Raw genomic sequence first — 25,275 nt, 5'->3', positions numbered from 1 at the left:
TCAAAATCATTGTTAGAAAGTAAATATAAGGAGAGGAAGACGCATGTTGTAAACAAAACATGTTGACTCCACCATTGTATGACCTAGTAAAATTTGACCTATAAAAAGACGCCGCTAGTCGACGGAGCGAGAGAGAGAGAAGCATTGGCCTACGTGACAAAAGTGAGCTGTTTTTTAATGTTTGCTATTATTATAGATTTTCTAGAATAATTTGACTCTCTTTCCAAGGGATTGTGATTGCACTTTATGATAATATTTAAATAAATCATAGGGCCTCCAACATCATTACAAATTACATTATTAAATTATTAGCATTAGGCGCCTAGGCCTCTCTAATCTGCTAATTAATTAATTTAGATCTAGATCTAGTTATAATGGCATTTTATGCCGTCACGGTTGTGCTTTGTTGGTTTGTGAATTGTAGAGTCTAAATGTAATTTTTAATAAATTTGTTAGTTCTAGAGATTTAGAATAATCAATAAGTTTTAAATAGGGCCTAAGTATAAAGTCAAAGTAGATCTCAGTAGATCTAATCAATTCTAGATCTATCTAGATCTAGATCTAGTAGAATCCATGACTAGACTTTGACTTATCTATAAATAATGTAGTCTAGATCTAGATTCTAGATATAGAGTCTAGACTAGTCTAGAGACTAAGAGACTAGATTTCTAACTAGAATCTAGGAATCTAGATCTAGATTTAGAATTAGAATAGACATCTAGACTAGAGTCTAGATCTAGATCTAGAAGTCTGATGATAGTCTCAGCACTAATTCAGTAGAATTTAATTTTATAATTTCTAGATCTACCAGTTTTACTACTGTTTGCTAATAATTTGTTTATTGATAGCTAATTATTAATTAATAAGGTAGATCCTGGTCCTAGAAGAGGGCTTACGAACCTGAATGTTTGTGGGGCAGGTGAAGTAGAGTTCACCTGTTTCAGTGCCTGGCTCCCTTTACTTTCATTAACAGGAGTCATATGGTGATATAGACTACCCATCAGAGCTGGGTGGACTCAGTGACATTCTACTGACATGAACCTGGGATTCAAACACAAGACTGCTCTTGTTTAGCTTTGCCCCGTGAAAAAGTTAAAGATTATAACAAAGAGGATATGAAACTTGACACTATTTTATTAATAAACTCCCAACTAACTTCTTCTAGCAAAGTACTTAGTGTTATACTTAAAAGTTTAAGTTATGCCACAATAATGAAATCTTCTAATGCAATCATAATGGGTGTTAGATTACTGGTAGTTAACAACCAAAGACAGCATGACTTGCTAATGTCAACATTAACCCAAGACCAACCATGGCCCTAACCCTTATTTCTAAACCTAAGTTAACAATACTACTAACAGCCTAACAGTGTCAAGTAACTTATCAATCTGTACAGTATATGAAGTAGAGTTCATATAAAAACCAACAGTAACACCTTTTTAAGGTAGGCCTGTATATATTTTTTTCATATGAGCCTATTTATTGATAATGAACTTATTTATAGACTGTGTTGTGTATTTTCCCATGGTATGGTCATGAAGGCTTTTTCCTGTCTGAATACCTGCTAGCTAGGGTTTAGAAATTGCCAAAGGGTCATCCATAAATTTTAAATATTTCTAATGCTGCCCCAGCACAGAATATTGTTTAGAAAGAAATTACTATTTCAAAACAGAAAAATCAAATGTTTGGAAATGCCGGGTCAGTTGTAGTGTGGCACCATTTTTTAGAAGGGGAGTTGTGACTTAAATTGTAGCGATAGTTATGGGAGATCATTATATACTAGCAAAAAACCTTTAATGCTCATCTATCCAAACACGCTTGGTGTATATTTTACACCTGTTTTGTGCCAGGTTGTGGAAAGGGGGGCGGTGTTCTCCCTTGATATAATGCAAGCATTTTTTACTATCCTATATAGTAAAAAGATAATTTAGATTTTTTTAAAGTTTTTAAATTAAAAAATTTGCTTTATCATCAGATATCCTCAATGGGAGTAATTCTAGTTCAAGTTACTAAAACTTTAGCCAGGTGATAGAACTGTGAAAATTGTACAGCTGTTGTAAGGTGTAAATATCAGTTAGAAGTATCCTGGCAATTAATGATCATTTGATACATTCAGGGACTTAATTAAGTTGGGTAGAAAAATAAAGTAGTAATGTAGGCCTCTAATAAACATATGTCAGTGGTATGGTTCTCTATCAGTTCTTCATCAGTGCCACTAAATGCCACTGGTATGGTTCTCCCCCCCCCCCCTCCTCACTGACATCAGTTGTATAGTTCTTTATCAGTTCCACTTGACATGATCCTGACATTTCAGCTTCTGCAATCATTGTCTCAATCAAGCACAATCATTTTCTGTAATCAGTCACAATGAAAAATTTCAAGTTTGATATCTCTAGCTGAGATGTGTTGATGAATTGATCTATGATAGAGTGTTTAATACTGGGCTGGATGTGAAATTTGACGGGAGAAAAAAACTTCAAAAAACATTCTAAATGTATTCCTTCCTGCCTGTTGTACACTATCAGTTATTGGAAATATCTGCAGTTTTAATCTTATTACAGTATGCGACATTTTCTTGACAATAACCTAACAATGATTTTGGTCTTAATTAGCATAACAAGTTGCTTTGTTATAATTATTGCTGTGATTGTTCTTATTTATTCTTTATTTGGGTTTTAGAAAATTACAGTTGTTGTTTTCTAATAACCTGATTGTGTTGGGATGTGCATGACAGGTTTTCATTGATTTTATCCCTGGTTTTATGGCCCATTACATGGCTGTATCACATAGCTGTGTTACATTCTTACACACCCATAGCTGTCTTTGATCTGACCCATCCACTACCCTTATGTTACACACTTTGACCCACCTCACTACCCTTGTGTTATATTACACTATATAGCACTCTGACCTACCCACTACCCTTATGTTATATTACACACCTATATAACAGACATTGGGCACCCCAACTAGTTTCAATTGAAAAAGTTTGGTGACGTGTATCGATGTGACGTCACAAAACGAAATTGTCACCTCTCCCCTAGCCTCTTTACAGCATACCCCTAGTGTTTTCTCGAGGGGGGGGGGGTGTGGACACTTTTAAAGGTATACATTTTCTATATAAATTCCATTTCGTTCGGAGGGGGTAGACTTTCTTCAGAAGCCCCCCCCCCCCCCCCCAACCTAGGTAAATGAGATCTTAGTCACACCCACACCACATAGACCAACCCTTCTCATTGGTTGTCTGTCAAATATTTGCTGCTGCTGTCAACGCCCATAACTTTAGCATTGTGTGGGTGAAATTCGTTTTGTTCATCTGTTAAATAAACAAACTTTCTTCTTTGTGTGCTTAAGCTTAATAAGTTACGGTGATTGTTCTTTTGGAAGGTCCTTTCTGGCAGAAAGTTTACTCGCCAGATTTTTCAAGGAATGTGGCCAATTTTTGAAGTAAGTTGACGCACCGTGATATCACAATAGTATAGTTTTGTCCTGATTTCTTCTCTCATTTTCTAGTTCAAAAGTTGGGGTTGTTAACGTCACAAAAGTTGTTCAAGAAGATAAAGGATGTATGGCGCCCATTTCTCATCATCCGAGGTGCACATTTCTCGACATCCTTGGTGCACATTTCTCATCATCCATGGCGCACATTTCTCATCATCCATGGCGCACATTTCTCATCATCCGTGGTGCACATTTCTCATCATCCGTGGCGCACAATTCTCTGAATCCATGGCGCATATTTCTCATCATCCATGGTGCACATTTCTCGACATCCATGGTGCACATTTCTCAATGGTCTTTGATATTTCCATTTGCTGTTAGGAAAGCATATAATATAAGCAACTTAGTACCATTTAGCGGACAAGGCGGAGTCGTGTTTCTATAAATAACTTAAATTATCACGTGATTTGAGCACCTGATGTTGACACATCTGGTGGTGACGTCACCCACCACATAAATCGGAAAGATGTAACAGAAGCCCTTACCCCCGATATTTCACATTTTATTTGACTCGCTAAAACCGCATTGATTTTTATAATGTGTGCGTAGACTGCTGTTTACACGGTAATAATGTGCGCCGTTTGATGTCTCAACCATTGGCGAGTGTGTGAGTCGTACAGGAGTGTGTAAACACACACGTAGGCCACACACACATAAACCCGTAGACAATACACATCCACACACATAAACCCGTAGACAATACACATCCACACACACAGAGTTTCGAACGAAATGAAATTTATATAATTTATATAGAAAATATATACTTTTAACAGTGTCCGCCCCCCCGAAGAAAGTTTACCGCCCCCCCCCCCGAAGATTTCAAGTGCCCCCCCGGAGAAAAAAGTCTGGAAGAAACACTGCACACACATAAACCCGTAGACAATACACATCCACACACATAAACCCGTAGACAATACCCACACACATAAACCACCTCGACAATACCCACCCACACACAGAAACCACCTAGACCACCACCTCCCAAATTCACAATAGGACGCCGCCAGCAGTTCCCTCTTTCACACAATATGCCACTGCCATCTATGCTTACCTCTCAATTGAAACTATTTCCATCCGAAGATAGTATCACCCCCCCCCCCGAAAGAAATGGAAATTATCTAGAAAATATGTACTTTTAACAGTGTCCTCTACCCCCCCCCCCCCCCCCCCCCCGGAAAAAAAGTCTGAAAGAACCACCGCTTGAGCCACATTCCAGAAGTAGTGCAGACAGATAATGGCTCACTAGTTACTCCTGCTATTCGGAGACGAGTGTATGCTAATCAGAGTTACACTTGTTGGACTCTGTAGTTTGTTTCTAACTTCATCATTGGTCTTAGCGCGTGCGACCTGTCGCGTACATGGCACGTGGTCACGTGTCAAAGTGACCGAATTAATTATCTGTTTTGTAAAAACCAATTTCCCGTTATAATTTTGTTTCAAGTGAAATGCATGCATGCAGCATGTTGTAGCTGATACCAGCATTGTTATCACAACAATCGATATTATCTGAGTCCTCAATGCTAATACCCCTTTAATATCTCGTGGGTTTTTATGAGACTGCGTCATCAGTTTTTTAATCAATTGAAATTGTAATCAGCTGATTTTTGGCCAGTCTTATCTTCAAGGTCTGTTTGTTTACTTCTTGGTACAAGGTCTGGCTTTAGGCATGTATTTAATGTAGCACTTTCATGTAATGTAGCACATTCAGATCTAGCTTGCATGTAATGTACATTCATAGCTAACTTGTATTTAATGTAGCACATTCAAGGCTAGTTTGTATTTAATATAGAACTTTCATGTCTAGCTTTCAAGTCTAGTTTGTATTAGACGTAGCACTTTGTTGTCTAGCGTGTGTCTCGAGGAGCACATTCACGTCAAACTGTTGCACGTTCAGTTGTTTATTCAATTCTAAACAACTCACTTCTATGTCCCCACTAGCTCCCCTAGCAGTCTAATAAGGTTTGTTCAATTTTTTCCTCGCAGCTAATCTGAAATATTTCTTATCTCAACAGGTTTCAGCTTTAAAGATTTCGGTACCTGTGTCCAGAAGCTTTAGTGATTGACAACTTTCAGTCATTTGTGTGTCTTGAAGTTTTACGCCTAAAGTTGTGCCTGGATTGTTGATTGCCCGCACACAATCATTGTGACTGGATTGTTGATTGTTCGCTCACTAAAAATTCCTGGATGATTTAACACTCAGAATTATTCAGGGATACAGTAGATAGCTTTTCTAGCTTTTCACATTCAAAAACAGTTTGATCCAATCAGCGAATAGCTTACATTTGGGTAAGCCAATCAGCGAATAGCTTACATTTGGGTAAGCCAATCGGTGGACTTTTTACGACAAGCGAGCCAGAGCTGAATGGTACTCGCCCATAGAGTCGTGTGTACAGTTATTGGAACAGCTGACCCAAACAGATCAGGTGAGGGTAGGTGTGAGGGGTGAGGTTCTGTGTGTGAATGGTGTTTTGGCTGTGAGGGGCTGGGTCCTGGTGTGAGGTCATTGCTGTGAGTAGTCAGGTTCTGTGTGTTGTGAGGTCATGTGTGTGAGGGGTGAGGTCATGTGTGTGAAGGGTGGGGTCGTGTGTGTGAGGGGTGAGGTCATGTGTGTGAAGGGTGGGGCCCTAGCTGTGAGGGGTGGGGTCGTGTGTAAGGGGTGAAGTTTGGCTGTGAGAAGTGAAAAACTGGCTGTGAAGGTTGAGGTCCAGTCAGTAGTACAGTCTCTGTGATTGTAGTTTTGGTCTGCTATGGTTTTAATGAGATGTAGAGAACGTCTCTAATAGTGGCTCTATATGTCTTCAGAGGCGTAGCGATGGGGGGGGGGGGGGCAGGAGGGTACATATGTCCCCGGGCGCCAAGATGGGTTGTAAAAATAAATTAAAATTTCATTTTAGCTGCATTTTTGCATAATAAAAAGTTTGAGGGGGGTGGGGTGCAAATTAAAAGTTTGAGGGGGGGATGCAAATCGAAAATTTGCTCCCGAGGGGGCGCCAAATTGAAGGGTCGCTACGCCTCTGTATGTCTTGTAAGCTTGGGTTCTGATGGGTCGAGTGCAAACAAATCAATCGTTTGGCAAGCTAAAGACAAACCTCATGGTGTGTTCATATAACTCGTCCTGTCCCCAACAAATCACACCCTCCCCCACAAGTGTGTGTTTTGGTTACCCTAAACATCGATACATGGTTGATGGCTGTCATTCATATATCGTTGGCGGAGACTGAGCTCGTGACGTACTACGCTCTGTTACTAATGCATATGGTGGGGGCATTGTGGCCCAATTATGGGCGTTTGGGGCATGAGCCGAAGAAATGTGTGCATAACTGGGCATTACACGTCTGACGTCACACATTACACACTTCTGAGGTCACGCAAGACACGCATGTAGACATGTTATAATTAGCAATCAAGTGCGATGAATGATAAATTAATTCGTATTTAAGTTTTTTTTGTATTATGTCGCAAGACCAGATTATACCGTGTCTAATTACAAACTTTTGACATCTAGTTAATTTTTTATTTATTTTGAATGCAAAGAATGGTGTACTGGAATAAGGCCAGATTAGCACTTAATTAAACGGTGCCGCGCGTTATGCAATGCTGCATAATTTTAATTAGTAGAGGCTAGCTTAGGGTGGGGGGTGCATGGCGCCTATTTAACATGTAGCCTATTTGGGAGGTAAGGGGGTAGTTTAGGGACATTTAGATTGTATTGGAGACATGTAGATTGTATTGAAGACATTTAGATTGTATTGAAGACATTTAGATTGTATTGAAGACATTTAGATCGTATTGAAGACATTTAGATTGTAGTGAAGACGTCGGGGTTGTATCAAGATGTGGAGGTAACTTTAGTTGGGTATTAGGTTGCCGTCGGGGTTGTCTGGCCTCAATAAAGTCTATTGAGGGCTTAGCGTCACTCGATTTTTTGGGCTTAGGTAATGTAGGTCTGTGTAAATGTTGGGCTTAGTTAATGTAAGTCTGTCTAAATTTTGTGCTTAGGTAATGTAGGTCTGTCTAAATTGTGGGCTTAGGTAAAGTAGGTCTGTTTAAATTGTGGGCTTAGATAATGTAGGTCTGTCTGAATTTGGTGCTTAGGTAATGTAAGTCTGTCTAAATTGTGGACTTAGATAATGTAGGTCTGTCTAAATTGTGGGCTTAGGTAAAGTAGGTCTGTCTAAATTGTGGGCTTAGATAATGTAGGTCTGTCTAAATTGTGGGCTTAGGTAAAGTAGGTCTGTCTAAATTGTTGGCTTAGATAATGTAGGTCTGTCTAAATTTTGGGCTTAGGTAAAGTAGGTCTGTCTAAATTGTGGGCTTAGATAATGTAGGTCTGTCTAAATTGTGGGCTTAGGTAAAGTAAGTCTGTCTAAATTGTGGACTTAGATAATGTAGGTCTGTCTAAATTGTGGGCTTAGGTAAAGTAAGTCTGTCTAAATTGTGGACTTGTGTTTTATGTTGTCTCCGAGCATTTCCTCATTAGCGGGCTCAGCTTATGCGGCTAGCTCAGCCTGAATTGGACGCCTAAGTTTTGTCATCTCGCTCCGTGTCACAGGCTACATATGGCAGCCATAATCTGACGTCACTATAATCCCCCAGCCGTCTCATTAGATTTTTGACTTCATTATACCAGAAGCTCTCACTAATCTTTCGCGGTTTCCCTGTGCTATAAATAGCATCTGCGAGTTTTTAACTCACTCTAACGGAGAGCTGCTTAAAGGTAACTAACTTTAGATACTGATTTTGTTAGGATTGTCGCATCTGTTCTGTTCGCTGAGAGGGTACAGAGAAATATTGTTCACATAGAAACAACGGTTTTTGTTGATTATATTTTACATGTGGTTTACTGATTAGCCTTATACTTTACAAGAGAAATTAATATTTAAATTAAGCTATTTGTGTACACAATATTTTTACTTCGAGGCATTTCGATTTTCTTTTGATTATCCGACTGTATTGGTGATAATTTTAATCGTTTCACCTTTTGTAATATAAACAGAACTGGAATGGATGGTAGGAAAATCTCGAAGTGTGGGATTTGGGGGGGGGGGGTCACCTGCCCGTTAAGTTTAACAATTAAATACGTATAAGTTACATGCGTATATTTTACCTGCATACAAAATGCATAGGCCTACATATACTTATAAATGGTAGTGGTGGATTTTAAATAAAACAAATAGAAAAACCTGTATTGTAAAAACCCTTTAATTGCACTAGAAAAAAACTTGTCTATAATAAAGGCTTAGGGTCCATTTAGATCTCCTACAAAAAATGTTGCGACCCATGAATTTATTAAAGAAAGGAAGTTTTTGTTTTCTTATTTTCAATGCCTTTACCTATTACTATAATGGTTTTTAATTTTGTTTTATTCTCCACTTTATAGTCATTCGTTCTCAATAATGTTAACACCACATAGGCCACAATTTAAAAAATATGCATTAAAAGCCGACCCGTACCTGGCTATCTCTAAAAGACAAGTAACTGTTCCATTTTAGCGGTCGAAGCTCAGACGAAAAATAATTATCATTAAAAAAGTTTTTAAAAACCCACGTTTTCTGATTGAACTAAAAAGTAGAAAATAAATGCTATACATCACAATAATGTAAGCGATCACTCGACTATAAGCGATGAAAAACGTGGGGCGCCGAAGTAAAAGGTATATTACTATTGATTAGATAATACTATTGACTTTTATTAGGGAGCTTGTAGAGAGTCAAGAGTATTAGAAACTGTAAGAAAATCACGGCGCCCCACGTTTTTCATCGCTTATAGTAGAGTGATCGCTTGCATTATTGTGATGTATAGCATTTATTTTCTACTTTTTAGTTCAATCAGAAAACGTGGGGTTTTTTTTTAACTTTTTTAATGATAATTATTTTCTACTTTTTAGTCTTTGTCTGTTTGTTTGCATTTAAATCTTGCTATCGATTTTAACTTTTCGCATTCACTTTTTTTTGGGGATAAACGAAGACAACTCGTAAAAAACACGTGCCTTGAACCCGTGTCGAGTGGGTTAGCAATCGTGTGCCCAACCACTCGACCATATCGTCTCCCCCATACTGGCCACCAGTTGTTCCGGTTGTTTGTACACAAACACCACGTGAACACTACTCAGTAAGCCAAAAGAGGGAGAGTACCGAACTTTGTTTTCATCAAATACAATTACTGGGTTATGTCCCCTTTTCTCCACGTTTTTTTTTTTGTAGAAATATATAGCGGTCTAAAATGATCAATAAAATTTTTCCATGGATCAATTTAGTAATAATAACAATTGAATGTTGTATTGTCATCGGAAACAAAGCTTCCCTGAAAATTTCAGCGCGCTAGCTAACTGGGAAGTGCCCGAAATTTCGATCGCAAGATTTGATTGGAAAAACAGACGCGAAAGCAAGTTAAAGAAAACGTGGGAAAATCACTCAGCCGCGAGAAACAGTTTGACCAACAGAGTTACCGCTCGTATTTAATCATGTTATAGGGCTGGTAAGTAGGTCACCAACCAGTTCTACTGCTCAATAAAACCTGCATGAGCCATATAACTGGTTGGTGACCTACTTACCAGCCCTATATCCCTCTTTATTATTGAATTTAGTAATTTTTAATTTACATTTGTATGGTTAGCTAAATGCTAGTTAGCTTAAAAAATATTTATATCTTGCATTGTCATGAGAGATGATGGTATCCGTAAAGTTTAAATGTATATTGTAAGCAAGTTTTAATGGGGGTAGGGGGTCCTAAGTGGAATGGGAGTGCGGTCTAGGATTATTTTTTTATTGTGGATGTCACAAAGTGATGTTAAATTACGACCGTCATTAACGTTTTGATTCCGGTTTATATTTTGATTTGTGGTTTTTGAAAGGGTTTAATATCTAGCGCTTATACGGTATTAAGATTGAAGAATGTATCTTTTTCTTTTAAAACTATTCAAAACATACCTTGGATCGTAGTGTTGTCTTGTGGTTGGGTTGTCAATATTTACTATCTTTTTGCTGGCGGTTAGTGCCTGATTTGTATGACCTTGACAGTGTAGTTGGCCTGTGGTGGGGGTGGGATCTGAAGGCGTAGGTCAGTAGATCATCAGAAATCAGGTAAACACGCTGGTCCTAACCTTTGACCCGTACGGTGCATTAAATGCTGGCAATGTGTACACCCCCCCCCCCCCCTTCCCTCTTGCATCTGCTAGATACCTTTCTATTCTGGTGATGCCCTGTCTCTGTTAGGCTCAATATTTTATATTTGAGAGCGTCAAGCCCGTGCTATATCTGGACTTGCATGCTCTATCTGTACCTGGCCTTTCATGGTCTGTACCTGGACTTTCTGTACCTGGCCTTTCTGTACCTGGCCTTTCTGTACCTGGCCTTTCTGTACCTGGCCTTTCATGGTCTGTACCTGGCCTTTCATGGTCTGTACCTGGCCTTTCATGGTCTGTCTGTACCTGGCCTTTCATGGTCTGTACCTGGACTTTCTGTACCTGGCCTTTCATGGTCTGTACCTGGCCTTTCTGTACCTGGCCTTTCATGGTTTGTATCTGGCCTTTCATGGTTTGTTTCTAGACTTTCGTGGTCTGAACCTCGAGTTGTCTAAATGATCTGCAATGGACGGGGAGGGGTAGATAACCCCTAATTGTCTCTTGACCAACACATTACCCTGCCTCTCCCAAAATGTTGACCTATATTTTTCTGCTGACTCGTGTGACTCATCGTCCTAGATTAAAACAATGGTAGCACAAGAATGTTCGGCCGTTACTCGATGTGACCTAGATGTTTGATTCGCCAGGTAAGATCTGTCGACTTTCTTATCTGCTAGCCCGGCCACAGCTGGTCATTCTTCGGTGATAAAGCACGCATGTTTTGTTTTCTTTCTGCTCTCTTGGTCAATCCAAGTTTTTAAAGCATCGTTTTCTGTCGCGTAATGCGAGTTTTCTTGCCCTATCGCTATGGTATGCGGGGGATAACATCATGGCTATAAATAGATACAGTCCGGTGATGAGCGATGGGAATCGGTTTAATCAGGTCAAGTATCGCTTTACAAGGACTAGGCTCACGTACCGTTTTACAGTGTCTGTGGTATCGTACTTGCACTTAGGTATCGTATATTATTGTGACCTGGGGTCAGAGGCGTCGCGAGGCGGGGGGGTGCGGACCGCACGGGATGACACCATTTAGGGGGTAGCACCATGGCGAATGCTGCAAAATGTATAAAAGAAATATGCTTTTTGCCAGTTCAATTAGTTAATTCCACCTATTTTAATAACTAACTATAGATAAACATCTTTACTATTAACTGTGCACACTTTAAAACTATCACCCGAGGGGGGGGGGGGAATGTAACATCAACTACAAACTTTACAGAGAGAAACGGTTTTTTGGAGTATTTTGAATAACTGATAACTCAACGGAAATCTGATAAATTACGATGAAAACTATACTTTTTCCACATAAATGAATTGGTTGATTAATATACTTTGCGCTCAAATTCACTCCATTAGGCAAAATGGGAGGGGGTGACAATAATTAATTTTCGGGGGGGGGGGGGGGGCACCCGACCTAGCGACGCCATCGCCTGGGGTATCGTATTCTCCCTCGAATATCATGTTACAGTTACTGGGCATCGATGCAAATAATTGGTATCGTTGTGTTTTTTCTGGCTATCAAGTCACAGTGGTAAGTCTCGCTAGATATCGTTGAACAACAGTGGTATCGTGTGTTACTGTAAAAGTGTACGAATGTACGGTAACGAGGTGGTGTTCTGTGATACAAAAGGTAACGAGGTGGTGTTCTGTGATAAAATTACCCATCTGTTACCCAAGTTATCAAGTTACCCCCCCCCCCCCCAACTTGAACAACAGATGACGCTAATTTTGTAACTTTCATCTGCTGATCTTCAGCCCCCCCCCCCCCCCAGCACCCCTCGCTGCTCTTCATTAGGAATTATTCTTACGTTTAGTTTGACGTAATAAAAACAAATCCCCACCTTCATTTTTTCCCATACAATTATAATCACGTGATCTTTATTTTAGACTTGGTGTCAAACTTTAGAATTGGTGGTAAGCTTTAGAATTGGTGGTAAACTTTAGAGTTGGTGGTAAACTTTAGAATGGCTGGTTAAATTTCGACTTTGGTCAACTTCCGACATACTTGTTGACTGACGTTAGCTTGTTGACAGGCTGTAGACTCATCAAGCGATTGATGGAACTGTTGACACGAGCGGGCTGGTAATGTGTCACGTGGTAACCAGGTGTAAACAGGGTCATGCATAGTGTCAGGTTTCATCATCATCCCATACCCTACCCTCACATCTTAATGTTGCATCATTGAACAGTGTTGTCTTTAACCCCCCCCCCCCCCCCAACCAGTCGAACTCATAGATCGAAGTTCATAGATCACGTGATGTAATCTCTATCCCGTGTATTTGAAGCCAGGTCAATAGAAATCAACTAGCACACAATATCATTTATTGTGTTATAGTCGTCATATGCTATATCTACAGAGGAAAAACTCTCCACTCCAATACACAATCACATTCTACGTCAGTCAGGTCGTTCACCTTACACAATATACTCATTAAACCACACTCATTAAACCACACTAATTAAACCACGTTTGGTATATTAGGCCAATTTTTGGCCTATCATTTGAATGAGTTTTTATTTTACTACTATCATTTAAATAATGCATGAGGTCGTTCTTTTTAATCGACACAATTCGTAGTGGTGAACATTAGCATATGTTATACATCTTTTTAATCGACACAATTCGTAGTGGTGAGAATTAGCATATGTTATACATCTTTTTAATCGACACAATTCGTAGTGGTGAACATTAGCATATGTTATACATCTTTTTAATCGACACAATTCGTAGTGGTGAACATTAGCATATGTTATACATCTTTTTAATCGACACAATTCGTAGTGGTGAACATTAGCATATGTTATACATCTTTTTAATCGACACAATTCGTAGTGGTGAACATTAGCACATGTTATACATCTTTTTAATCGACACAATTCGTAGTGGTGAACATTAGCATATGTTATACATCTTTTTAATCGACACAATTCGTAGTGGTGAACATTAGCACATGTTATACATCTTTTTAATCGACACAATTCGTAGTGGTGAACATTAGCATATGTTATACATCTTTTTAATCGACACAATTCGTAGTGTTGAACATTAGCACATGTTATACATCTTTTTAATCGACACAATTCGTAGTGGTGAGAATTAGCATATGTTATACATCTTTTTAATCGACACAATTCGTAGTGGTGAACATTAGCACATGTTATACATCTTTTTAATCGACACAATTCGTAGTGGTGAGAATTAGCATATGTTATACATCTTTTTAATCGACACAATTCGTAGTGGTGAACATAAGCACATGTTATACATCTCCAATTCTTGAACATGGTGAAAATGAGCTCATGTTGTAAATGTTGAAAATTGACACAAGATGTTCAAGTTGAAAATGAGCAAATGTTCATCACTGGCACATGTTGTAATCGTTGACACTCGGCACATGTTGTAAATTGGCACAAGTTGTAAATCTTTTAAATTGCCACAAGCTGTAAATTTTGTAAATAGGCACAAGTTGTACATCTTGAAAATTGGAACACGGGAATATTGTTAATTGGCACACGTTGTAAATTTTGTAAATTGGCACAAGTTGTAAATCTTGTAAATTGGTACAACGTGTAAATCTTGTAAACTGTCCCCTGTTGAAAACGGGCACATGTTGAAAGCGTCGACAGTCGGCACATGTTGTAAAGACAATCCCACTGGACTGTTCATTAGTGACCGCCATGCATCTGTCCGGCCTTGACCTCAAGTCTCCCAGTTATCAGCTTCACCAGACCACTGATAAACTCTGAGGTCAACCTCCCCCTCCCCCTCACAATAGCTCTCTGACGGGTGGTTCGGTGTCTCAGACAGGTAGGTTGTTGCAGTATTTTTATAACCTTTTTATTTCGTCTTTTCCTAAATTAACACCCTACTCCCTTTTCCCCCGCTCCCTCGCCCTTTTGCCACCCAATATCATTAACTAGATTAATCCTATTCTCAGAATACAATTTACCAACCAGAGTTCTTTAAGAAAGCTAGCATACACCGCATTTCTAGACACGTTGTTTAAACCCGATGTGGAAAAATAAACCAATAGCATTAGGAAAATGTCGTACGCTTCTTTTAATTTCGAATGTTTAATGCATGTTTTGATTGAAGCTTCATTTTTTGGCTGGCAACGACGTAATGATTTTTATTAACAGCTCGTTAATCTATTAATTAATCAATATGCATCATTAGACAGGCTCTTACGACGTATTAAATAAACACCACTTAACTCGGCTCGCCTAATTAAAATCTAATGGTAATGTGAAATTGGACATGTTCTAATATTAGTTTCTTGTGTTAGAGCTGTGATTTGGACGAATTGTTTCCCTTGAGCTTTAATTGTTTCCCTTGAAATTTCCCTCTCCCCCCCCCCCCCCCTCCCCCTTATGCCTTGTTATTAAAACCAATGTTTTTTTAAGCTAGAGTGCACATAAGCCACTACTACACAACCCACAAGGTGACATTGTAAAGTCAGCCTACATAACGCTCTAGAATTTCTGTTTAGACGACCTCTTTATACTATATAACACCAAATTTAGCACTCCAAATTTTATAGGCTTTTTTACTTTAGCGTAAGTTATAGAAAACAACATATTTTAGAGTAAAACTCCTTTTATCTTCATTATTACATTTAATTTGCATTTGATTTTTTTAAAAAGTCATTAAAATTTAAACTGATATAATCGCTCTTCATATATTGTTGTTCCATTCCTAAATTTTATTGTTTACCTGATATTAAACGGATGACTGTTGAATTCTAAGTTGGCCAACTTAATCCGGTCTGTGTTTAAAGTTTTCTGTAAGCACCAAATTCTAAGTTGGCCAACTTAATCCTGTCTGTGTTTAAAGTTTTCTGTAAGCACCAAATTCTAAGTTCGCAAACTTAATCCGGTGCCGTGTTTAAAGTTTTCTGTAAGCACCAAATTCTAAGTTCGCCGACTTAATCCGGTGCCGTGTTTAAAGTTTTCTGTAAGCACCAAATTCTAAGTTCGCCAACTTAATCCGGTGCCATGTTTCAAGTTTTCTGTAAGCACCAAATTCTAAGTTCGCCAACTTAATCCGGTGCCATGTTTCAAGTTTTCTGTAAGCACCAAATTCTAAGTTGGCCAACTTAACCCGGTCTGTGTTTCAAGTTTTCTGTAAGCACCGGCACCCAGCAGGTGATGACTAAATGAGACTAGAAATTTCTACAACTTGAGTAGGGTTGGGCTGGGAGGAAGTGCGTATGTGTGTTAATTTAATGTTTCAACTACGAGTGCGTTATTTGACACCTAAATCTACTTAAAACCTAACCTCAATCGGGGAAAAGTTAATAGAGCTAGGCGCGGTGTTTACCTTAATCTCATCATATCCTGTGGTTGCAAAAATAAAAGCAACCCGATAACTCTGCTTCACCTAGCCCAGTGACATGTCCTGTGTGATCGTTAAAGTTTTTTGGAGCGACCTTACATCAGGGAGATAACCTTGCACCGGAAGTGGCAGACGGCAAGCAGCAGACGTGCAGGTGCCGGTCAACAGACGCAATATTTTTGTTTCTCGTTTGAGCAGACTGACCTTGACCGTGCTCTTAGTGACCATGACCGTTACGTTTGTTTACATATCAGTTGGACTGACGTGCAAGTGGGCGGTGGTTCTAGACGGTTCTATTTATAGCCACTGGCGGCCCCGTGTGTTGTTGACACTCGCACGCTTCGTCGAGCTGGTAAAAAAAAAAAATAAAGTGGGATCTGTCCTTCATGGGGGTGACTGGTTAGGGATGGGGGGGGGGGGGGGGGGGGGGGGGCTAGGAGTGATTTGATATCTAAGACAAGTGCATCCATGTGTAACAAAACGTGTAAGGCGGGGAGGGGGGGGGGTGAAGGACACCCTCATACCGTCTCTCTGCGACCTTCTCAAATACGTCATTTTTCGCGAACTTTAGCGCCACATGAGCCTCAGACTACTGGCCTTTTGGTGTCTGTTTTTGGTCAGCATTTTGAACCCACTGGCCATTCGGGGGAGGGGGAGGGTATTGGGTGAGTATGGGCAGACCCGACAGCCGGCAGGTACTTTTTTTAATATATGGACAGATATACATAGATACAGAAAATTATATTCTGGGTACCCCACCCCCTCCCCCAGTAATTCTGCAAGTCATGTGTACGTTGCATGTGTGTGTTTGTGTGTGTGTGTGTGTGGGAGAGAGAGCGATTATGCATATATTCCAGATCTTGTATCTAGCCTAGGATAGTCTAGGTTATCGTATGTGGCTGCCGTGGGTTCACCACAGTGATTTCCATTTAACACCAAACTTCCATGTGGACTAGTCATTTCATACACACCGCGGTGTTTCATTTTTTTCATTAGGTTGATTGTTTTGGCCATTATTGCAATTATCTAATTAATTAAGCTTAGGTGGTTACTTTATAGTTTGTGTAAGTATTTTATTGGTAGTAGTGATATTTGATGTAATATTATGATTTAAAAAAATATTTGACAATTGTGTTGCGTTATCGTGTGTAGTGATGTGAGATTACTACACCCACCTTGATTTACGTTGTGTAGCTAAGAAAAGGGAAATAACAACTAAATCTTTATATTTTTAAATTAATTCCCTTGTATGTGAATCTTGAGTGTAAATCAACAACTAAGTCCGTGTTGTCACTATTTCATAAATCAACAACTGTGTCTTAAATCTTTAAATGTGTCTGTTGACTGTGTGTCATAATTCATCAACTGTGTCTTTATTGCCAGTGTGTCATAACTCGTCAACTGTGTCTTTATTGACAGTGTTTCATAACTCGTCAACTGTGTCTTTATTGACAGTGTGTCATAACTCGTCAACTGTGTCTTTATTGACAGTGTGTCATAACTCGTCAACTGTGTCTTTATTGACAGTGTGTCATAACTCGTCAACTGTGTCTTTATTGACAGTGTGTCATAACTCGTCAACTGTGTCTTTATTGACAGTGTGTCATAACTCGTCAACTGTGTCTTTATTGACAGTGTGTCATAACTCGTCAACTGTGTCTTTATTGACAGTGTGTCATAACTCGTCAACTGTGTCTTTATTGACAGTGTGTCATAACTCATCAACTGTGTCTTTATTGACAGTGTCAAGATGAGTCTCCTCACCAACAGAGCTGTCACTGTCATCAACTTGGGGAGGATGGGTTTCATGGCCGCTCATGATGTCCAGGTAATTTGGTTGTGTTATCTGAAAGTCATTTTTGTGTGGTTGAAAAAAAGTAGGTTAGCCTATAAAACCTGGTGTTACATGGGGCAGATGAAGCAGAGTTTACTTGTCTCGAGATCTCAGCATATAAAGGGACAGTATTGTCCAGTGGCATTTACTTTCTCTTACGTGTACCAAGCACCAATCAGAGCTGGTTGACTCAGCGACAATGACATATTGTCTTGGGCCCAGGAGCTGAACTCAAAAGTTAAATGATTTTTTAAACATGCTGTTTTAAGTTGATGTCATGTTGTTGATGTCATGTTGTTTGTCGTGTGACATCAGGTAAACTAATAAACTAAAGAAAGCAACCAATAAAACATGTAGCACACACATTCCTGTCTTGTTAACCTACAGTGCCAAAACATCTCACCTTCCCTGTCCATTGTGTCAGCCCGCCCACCCCCCTCCCTTTGTCTCCTCTAATCCAGGTGTTTCTCCCCCCCCCCCACCCTCTCCATTTCTACTCTAATCCAGGTGTTTCTGCCCCCCCCCCCCCTCCTCCTTTTGTCTCCTCTAACCCAGGTGTTGCTCCCACCCCCCCTTTTCACTATTGTTTATTTTTTATTTGAACTTTGATTTGTTGTTTAAAGTTCAGGTCAGCCTAACATTGCCAGTAGGAAGCAGATAAACAAATCATCACCTCCACATTTAGATCAGATAACCTACAAATGTACAGTCTGGACTCTTTACTAATCTATTGCCATAATCAAATACTTACCACGGTGCAAAAAAAGATATCCCATAAATTAGCTAACATGAAGAATAATTATTCATCTGTGGTCTAATCAGTAAATTACCTAGTCAGCAAATCAATATTAAATCAGTGCCACTTAAATTTCACACAATTTATACTAGTAATTCAAGTATTTTTTGTTATTAAATGAATCAATTTTTTTTTTGTAATGGTTTTCTTTTCTTTGTTTAATTTTATGATTGCCTACAACTTTTTCTTTCTCAACTTAAAAAAAAATTATTTTTGCACTAGTATGACCTTTGCCCTCCACAGATGCGCTTTGCCAGGAAACACCTGGACGAGCTGGCAGATAAACCGTACACCTATGGGGAGAACACCTTGCTGCTTGTGGAGCACCCACCTGTCTTCACCATTGGCATCAGGACTAAAGACTACACCCCAGGTACGCTTTGAGAACCCTCCTAGTAGTGTAGAAAAGTAAAGGAGTAAGAAACTAACAATGGACTAACTGTGCCTGAATAGTTTGTTATCTCTAAGTTGTTAAATTGACTTGCCAGTTGTGTGAACTTGTAAGATTTGATTTCTGTTTGTCGTAAACCTTTGGTTTTTTTTTTAATTTAAACATTCAACTTCAAGAACCTCTGAAAGAAGCAGTTTTAAAAAGTGCAAAATTTAAACTAGATTTCAGGAAATTATTTTTTTTTCATTCATTTTTCTGTCTAAATTATTGTTTTTTGTTTCATTAATTATTATTTTTAAATATGCACTTTTTAAAATTCGGCACTTGTTTCAGACGATGAAGGTTGGACTGCAGGAAATTATATTTACTTGGCAGCCCATATTTTTAAAAGACCTACAAATGTTTTTTTTAATTAAATGTTTTTTTAAATTATGGTTATTTATTTTTTGAATGTTTTTATAATTTTTTCCCTTTTTTAAACTTCTGCACTTCTTACAATTCAGAGGATGAGAGCAGACTAAAGGAAACAGGGGCAGAGTTCTATAAGACCAACCGTGGCGGCCTCATCACATTTCATGGCCCTGGCCAATTGGTGGCCTATCCTGTCCTCAATCTTCAACACTTCAAACCCAGCATGAAATGGTGGGATTTTTTTTTTTTTTGTGGGCATTTATTTTTCTATTTGTGGGCATTTATTTTAGTGTAAGTATTTGTTTTACTTGTGGGCATTTGTTTGTTTTATTTGTGCAACTCAGTTTTATTTGAAGGCATTTTAAACTTTCTTACCAAAGATTTAACTTTAAATGGGAATATGTTGATTGTATGTGTATTTAATGAGTCTATCAAATGGCTGTGGGAAGATGTTTATTGTATGTGTAGTTAACGAGTCTATCATATGGCTGATGCCAATCTCTTGTGTCTCTAGGTACGTGTGCCAGCTGGAGCAGACCATGGTGAAAATGTTGAAGACATTTGGGCTTGAGGGCAGAACCACAGACCAGACCGGCGTTTGGGTCGGGGAAAAGAAAATTGGTGCAATAGGTAAACTGGAGTGATAGTTTTAATTTTTTTTTTATATGTCTTGTTACAATGACCTGGGAACACAGTTGAAAATACCTCCATAACTAAGACCTTCCTACACCACTGACTATGCCAGTCTTTCCCAGTACAATGGTCAAGGAATACAATTGAGAACACCCCTATAACAAAGACCTGCCTCCACCACTGATGAAGACAGGCACCGTCCCACTGCTAGACAAAACTTGACTATTGGCTCTGGTCCGTTCAAATGTTCAACTAGTTGGCCTGGGTTTCACGAAGAATTAACACTAATCTGTGTTTGTTGATAAATAGTGGCTTAAAACATTTTTACATGGTCACATAGTAAGTGTTGACCTTAACCTGTGAAAATGTTGACATATGACCCACGGAGTGTAGGCAACCCTTCACCGTGAGTTAGAACACCCCTAACCTGTCAACCTTCAGTCTGTCAACCCCTGGCTCATTGAACTGAGACTAACCTTTTACCAGTTCAACAGTTATTTACTCCTGATCTGTTTGCACTACTCTGTTTGCCCCTGACCTCTTGACCTTGAGTCTGTTCACCTCTGACCTATTGACCTTCCATCCGCCCAGGCCTACACGGCAGCAGGTATGTGACCACCCACGGCGTGTCCATCAATTGCAACACTGACCTGACCTGGTACAGGCACATTGTGCCCTGCGGACTGCAAGGGGTCAGGATGACCAGTATCTCTAAAGAACTGTCCAAGAACATCACATTCCAGGACGCTGTAACGCCATTCCTGAGGTCTGAACATTTTTATATCTACATGGGCTGTTTTTTGTCTTTATATAGATGATGCATACTATAACCAGTTTGCTACTAATGTGGGGGAATGCTACATCACCATTACTATACGTACATATAGTACGAGAATGTGCGTTATTTTCCACCAAAAAACCTGAAGTTTTTAGCTTTTATGTATATACTGTTATTCTATGTTGAGTTTTAGACAAATTTTGAGCTTTTTTTTTACATAAACTTTTTGCTTGGGAATTATTGTAGTTTTCAAATATTTTTAAAAAATTAGATAATTAAATAGATTATTAACATATGCAAACTACTTGTAGGTTGGTAACTATTTAAATATCAGAAAATTCACTGAGGTACTCCTATTGAACCACTTACGGGCATCAATAACTTAGCCCTAAATCATAGTATTGCAAGTAAAACATCAAATTATATGATTCCTTTCAGTTAAAACATTTCTTTTTGAGTGATCTTAAAATAATTAGACGATCAATAATATAAATTTAATTTTAAGCTAAAGTTGTTGTGGATTGTCTCTCTTAGTTTAGTATAGATGGAAGGTTTCTGAAATAGACATTAGTTACATTAGTAGTCAATAGTTACATTTTTTCAAATAATTTATTGTATTTTCTAAAAGTATTTTAATATTGTCTTTACCTAGTAAATGAGTTAAGCATATTTATTATTTTAATAATTTCATAATATTTTAAAAATATATTCTAATATTATCTTTGACTTATGTGCCTTATCTGATGTATTACCAGGAGCTTCCAAGAAAGTTTTGAGTGTGACATGGAGTTCAAAATGCTGGAGGAAAATGAACTGAAAACCATCGCCAACCCCATGACCGTGGGGGGTGACAGCCTGATCAACAGGTTTGTGGACGCCGGCCAGTCGGCCATCCCACACGGGAAGAGGGCAGAGATGGGCCACCGCAACATGTCCACCATGTCAGGAGGGGGTACGCACCTCTTCATCCAGGAGAAGTCTGTTCCCATGTGGTAGTGTACGCACGTGTACAAGTGCGTGTGTACTCAAACAGTTGTGTAGAAGGTTGTGTAGATTTTGTACCAAGCTGTACATAATGTGTACAGATCTGTACAAGTTGTGTACATAGGTTTACATGTAGGTGTGTGAGGAGAGCTCAGGAAAAAAATGTTGGCATTTGCGTGTACGTCATACAGTATGTACATACTAATTAAAGTGTCTGTATTTTAAATTGTGTATGGTCTAGTGGTCAGGTTCAAATGTTAACATCTATTGGTCAAATGTTTTGGTCTAGTGGTCAAATGTTTTGGTCTAGTGGTCAAATGTTTTGGTCTAGTGGTCAAATGTTTTTGTGTAGAGCTCATGTTTTGGTCAAGCGGTCATATATTTCGGTATAGTGTTTATATATCTAGTGGTCAGGTTCAAATAGTTTAGAGGGATAGACAGGCAGGGTGTATCTAAAGAAGCAACTAATTACACTACAAGATTTGATTGCAATATTTTGAGCTCCTGTGTTACCCTTGCTATGCACAAACTTGAAGAAGAGAAGAGCTAATGGGAACTGACGCCACTTTGTTTCCGTGATGAATTCTTCAGCTAGCTTTTTATTTTTTTTTAAACTGTCCTGAATATTATTTTGAATGTCAGGCCACCTAGGGCAACAACATGAGATACAACATTGATAGGAGGGTGGTAGAAAGGCTACATACTCCCACTAAGTTTTGTCTACATGTAACTCTCTTTGGTCTACTAGTGTCACCAATAAAAGTTTAGGTTATGTGTTCCACTAATATGTGACTAAATTTAGCCTACATATGCCACATAAGGATACGTATGGGATTAAATTTTGACTAAATAAATTAAAGTTAAAGACCAAGGCTTTTAGTGCCTTTGTCATTCAACAAATGTTATGTTTGATACTTGATATGTTATATGATGTTTCATGTTATTAGACTTGATACCTTGGTCCAATATGTTGGTATGTTACATTAGGAAAAAATGTTTCAACAAATCTTGGTAATGCTGAGATTAAGGACATTACACTGTTAGCTGGGAATCTTGAAAATGTAAGGCTGTCGTCATAAGCTATCTTTACAAAATTAGTGAAGGGAAATGATTCTTGTCAGCTGAATAAGGGAAACAACTGTTAAAATGTGATGTAGGTGTCTTATTTTTGAAAAAATATTAACTGAAGCATTTAAAATTGTAACTTCCAAGAGGGTGTACTTTGGTTTAATGCATTAGTTATGGTGTGTTGGAAGAAGGGGTGAGATATGCTTGATATGGTGGTTATAGCAATGTTGTGTTGTTTTATGAACAGTATTAAACCATCACCAAAGGAAATGTTTTGAACAACCTCATCATTGGTTTAATGTCATTTGTTTTTTTTAAAATAATTTTAAAATACTCCATCACTTTAAGAGAAGAGATGCACATGTTGATTTTTGGTCTCTCAGCTTTCAGTTTTAAATGTAAGCTAGTCATCTTTCCAACACTGTTTATCATAAATTTGAGGCGTATTTGTTTTATACTGGGACCACTTAATCCTTTGGCCATTTCAAACAGAAGTAGCCTCTACTGGCACCAGTCCTCTCAAATCTCTGCTTGTAACACAAACCTTAGGCTGAGGTAAAAAATGTGCAGTAGAGAAACCACTATCACCATCTTGAGGTACAGTATCACCCCCCTCCCCCTCACACCTACATATTCACACACATATTAAAAAAGAAGTTTGAAACCTGACACTTTTGAGTATTGCTCAGTGTATTATCTAGTCCATTCAAATATGTATCTTGAATTCATTTAAGGACATGAATTTATGCCTTTGGCCAGATAAATATTAATAAATGTGTAGCCATTTTGTTTTTCTCTCTTATTACCTTAGAGTTCTGTGCCTTTTGTTGCCTGAGCTGTATGATAATTGCATTCTTTGCATTTTGTTATTTTTTTTGTTTTGTTTTCAGAAATTGTTTACATTTAAAAGCAGACTTTTAAGAATAATAGCATATTTTTTTAAAATGACAAAGCAAATTTAGTTTCTCTAATAGACTAAAGCCAAGTTGTCCATTGCATGTTTTCAATAGCTGTTTCAGCTTTTTTTTTCTATTTTTGAAATCAAGCACAAAAGTTGTGTGTGCAGACACAAAAATCATGGATGCAAACAAGATAATTGTGGATGCAGCCACAAAAATAAATTGTGGATGCAGACAAGCACATCTGCCTGTGTGCACAAAAGTTGTATATAGAAACATGATTGCTTCCCCTTTCTTACTCCTGGCATGTAGTGTATGCAATATTTTTTATTCGATCTGAAATACTAGTCTGTCAGAGCCGCTTGTCTGTCTGGCTTGACAGTCAGTCAGACGTGTGCTGTCCTGTATCTCTGTATTCCTCCGCCTCATCCCCCACTTCTCATCTTGGCCATAATAACCCTTGTAACATTGCTTGAAATGAATTTTTGTTGATTCAATAAAGATGTAACATCCATTTTGTTGCTCTTGTGTTGATGATGGTTGGTTGGTGTGGATGATCTGATGGTGTCAGGGGAATTCAATGTTATCCTAATCCACTAGTCTAATCCATTAATTGTGGGTGGATCCCTGGATGGATGGTGGGCATATCTTCTATAGTATCTATAGCCTAGGTCCAACCAAGAACAAACACGGAGGCAGTTGTGTGATTTCCAAGTCAGGTAACGGCTCATCTGCCCAGGTTTGAACTGGGGACGTCTGAAGTAAGCAATTACACGCTCTTGCCCGACCACACCATACCCTACCTAATGTACTGTGTACTTGCAGGTGGTCACGGGGATTAGTGGAGTAGTTTGTATATTGTTGGTGAGTGGATCATTTAGGGGGGGGGGGGTGATGGATTGTTGGTAGGTCTGTTGTTCGGTAATCATTTGGTGGGTGGACTGGGGTGGGTGGATCATTTGACACAACAGAGATAGTGGCAAAAAATTCCACCACTAACGGGCGTAGAAAAACTACCCTCGAAGGTTAATAGTTCCAATTTTTTAAAATACTAAACACACCATGGGTCTTATTAGATTCGTTGGTCCACTATTCCGGTGGATTAATAACATATAAGCTATCTTACGCCCATTTTTTAAAAAATAATCTCATAGTTTTTTAAAGTTTTTGTTTTAATAACTAAAAAAAATCTACACTGTATGAATATAGTAGCCGAAGTTTCATCTCAAGAAAGTACGCACCATCCTGCGCACACATTTTCGGTAAAAACAGGATGCACTTTTACAAAACAGATCGGTCCGAAAGTTTTAAAAGTAAAAATAAAACAACAACATCTAAAGTAAATGATGGGTAGCCTTTCTACCTTTTTAGGCATTTATCCCCCAAAATTAATCAATGTCGCTGTGCTTATCATCATTTAGATCTAGAAGTCGCCATCACGGGAACCGTGTCTCGAGTTTATTTTATGTTTCTGTTTATTGTGGGTTCCCGTCAAAATGCTTCAGTTTAACTATGC

At 38.6% G+C, this 25,275-nt stretch overlaps 1 protein-coding gene across 4 annotated transcripts; it reads left to right on the top strand.

The window, feature by feature from the left end:
* The first annotated feature begins 34 nt into the window (after positions 1–34).
* Positions 35–22,152, top strand: LOC131952454 (putative lipoyltransferase 2, mitochondrial). 4 transcript variants are annotated; one of them, XM_059315122.1, is made up of 8 exons: positions 35–162; positions 5,517–5,927; positions 17,709–17,793; positions 18,839–18,968; positions 19,490–19,628; positions 19,912–20,027; positions 20,622–20,796; positions 21,564–22,152. In XM_059315122.1, exons 3-8 carry the CDS (start codon positions 17,716–17,718, stop codon positions 21,802–21,804), a joined length of 879 nt encoding a protein of 292 aa, XP_059171105.1. In that variant the 5' UTR covers positions 35–162; positions 5,517–5,927; positions 17,709–17,715; the 3' UTR covers positions 21,805–22,152. The 4 variants fall into 4 exon arrangements, with proteins under 4 accessions (XP_059171105.1, XP_059171114.1, XP_059171098.1 ...); XM_059315131.1 differs by lacking the exon at positions 35–162 and adding an exon at positions 3,366–3,447; XM_059315115.1 differs by lacking the exon at positions 35–162 and adding an exon at positions 4,999–5,129.
* The last annotated feature ends 3,123 nt before the right edge of the window (positions 22,153–25,275 follow it).

This window comes from Physella acuta, unplaced genomic scaffold (assembly GCF_028476545.2).
Source record: "Physella acuta isolate Inbredline_101_S28 unplaced genomic scaffold, ASM2847654v3 ptg000072l, whole genome shotgun sequence".
Taxonomy (NCBI): domain Eukaryota; kingdom Metazoa; phylum Mollusca; class Gastropoda; family Physidae; genus Physella; species Physella acuta.
The sequence above is the reverse complement of the archived record's forward strand: the minus strand, read 5'-3'. Positions and strand labels throughout refer to the sequence as shown.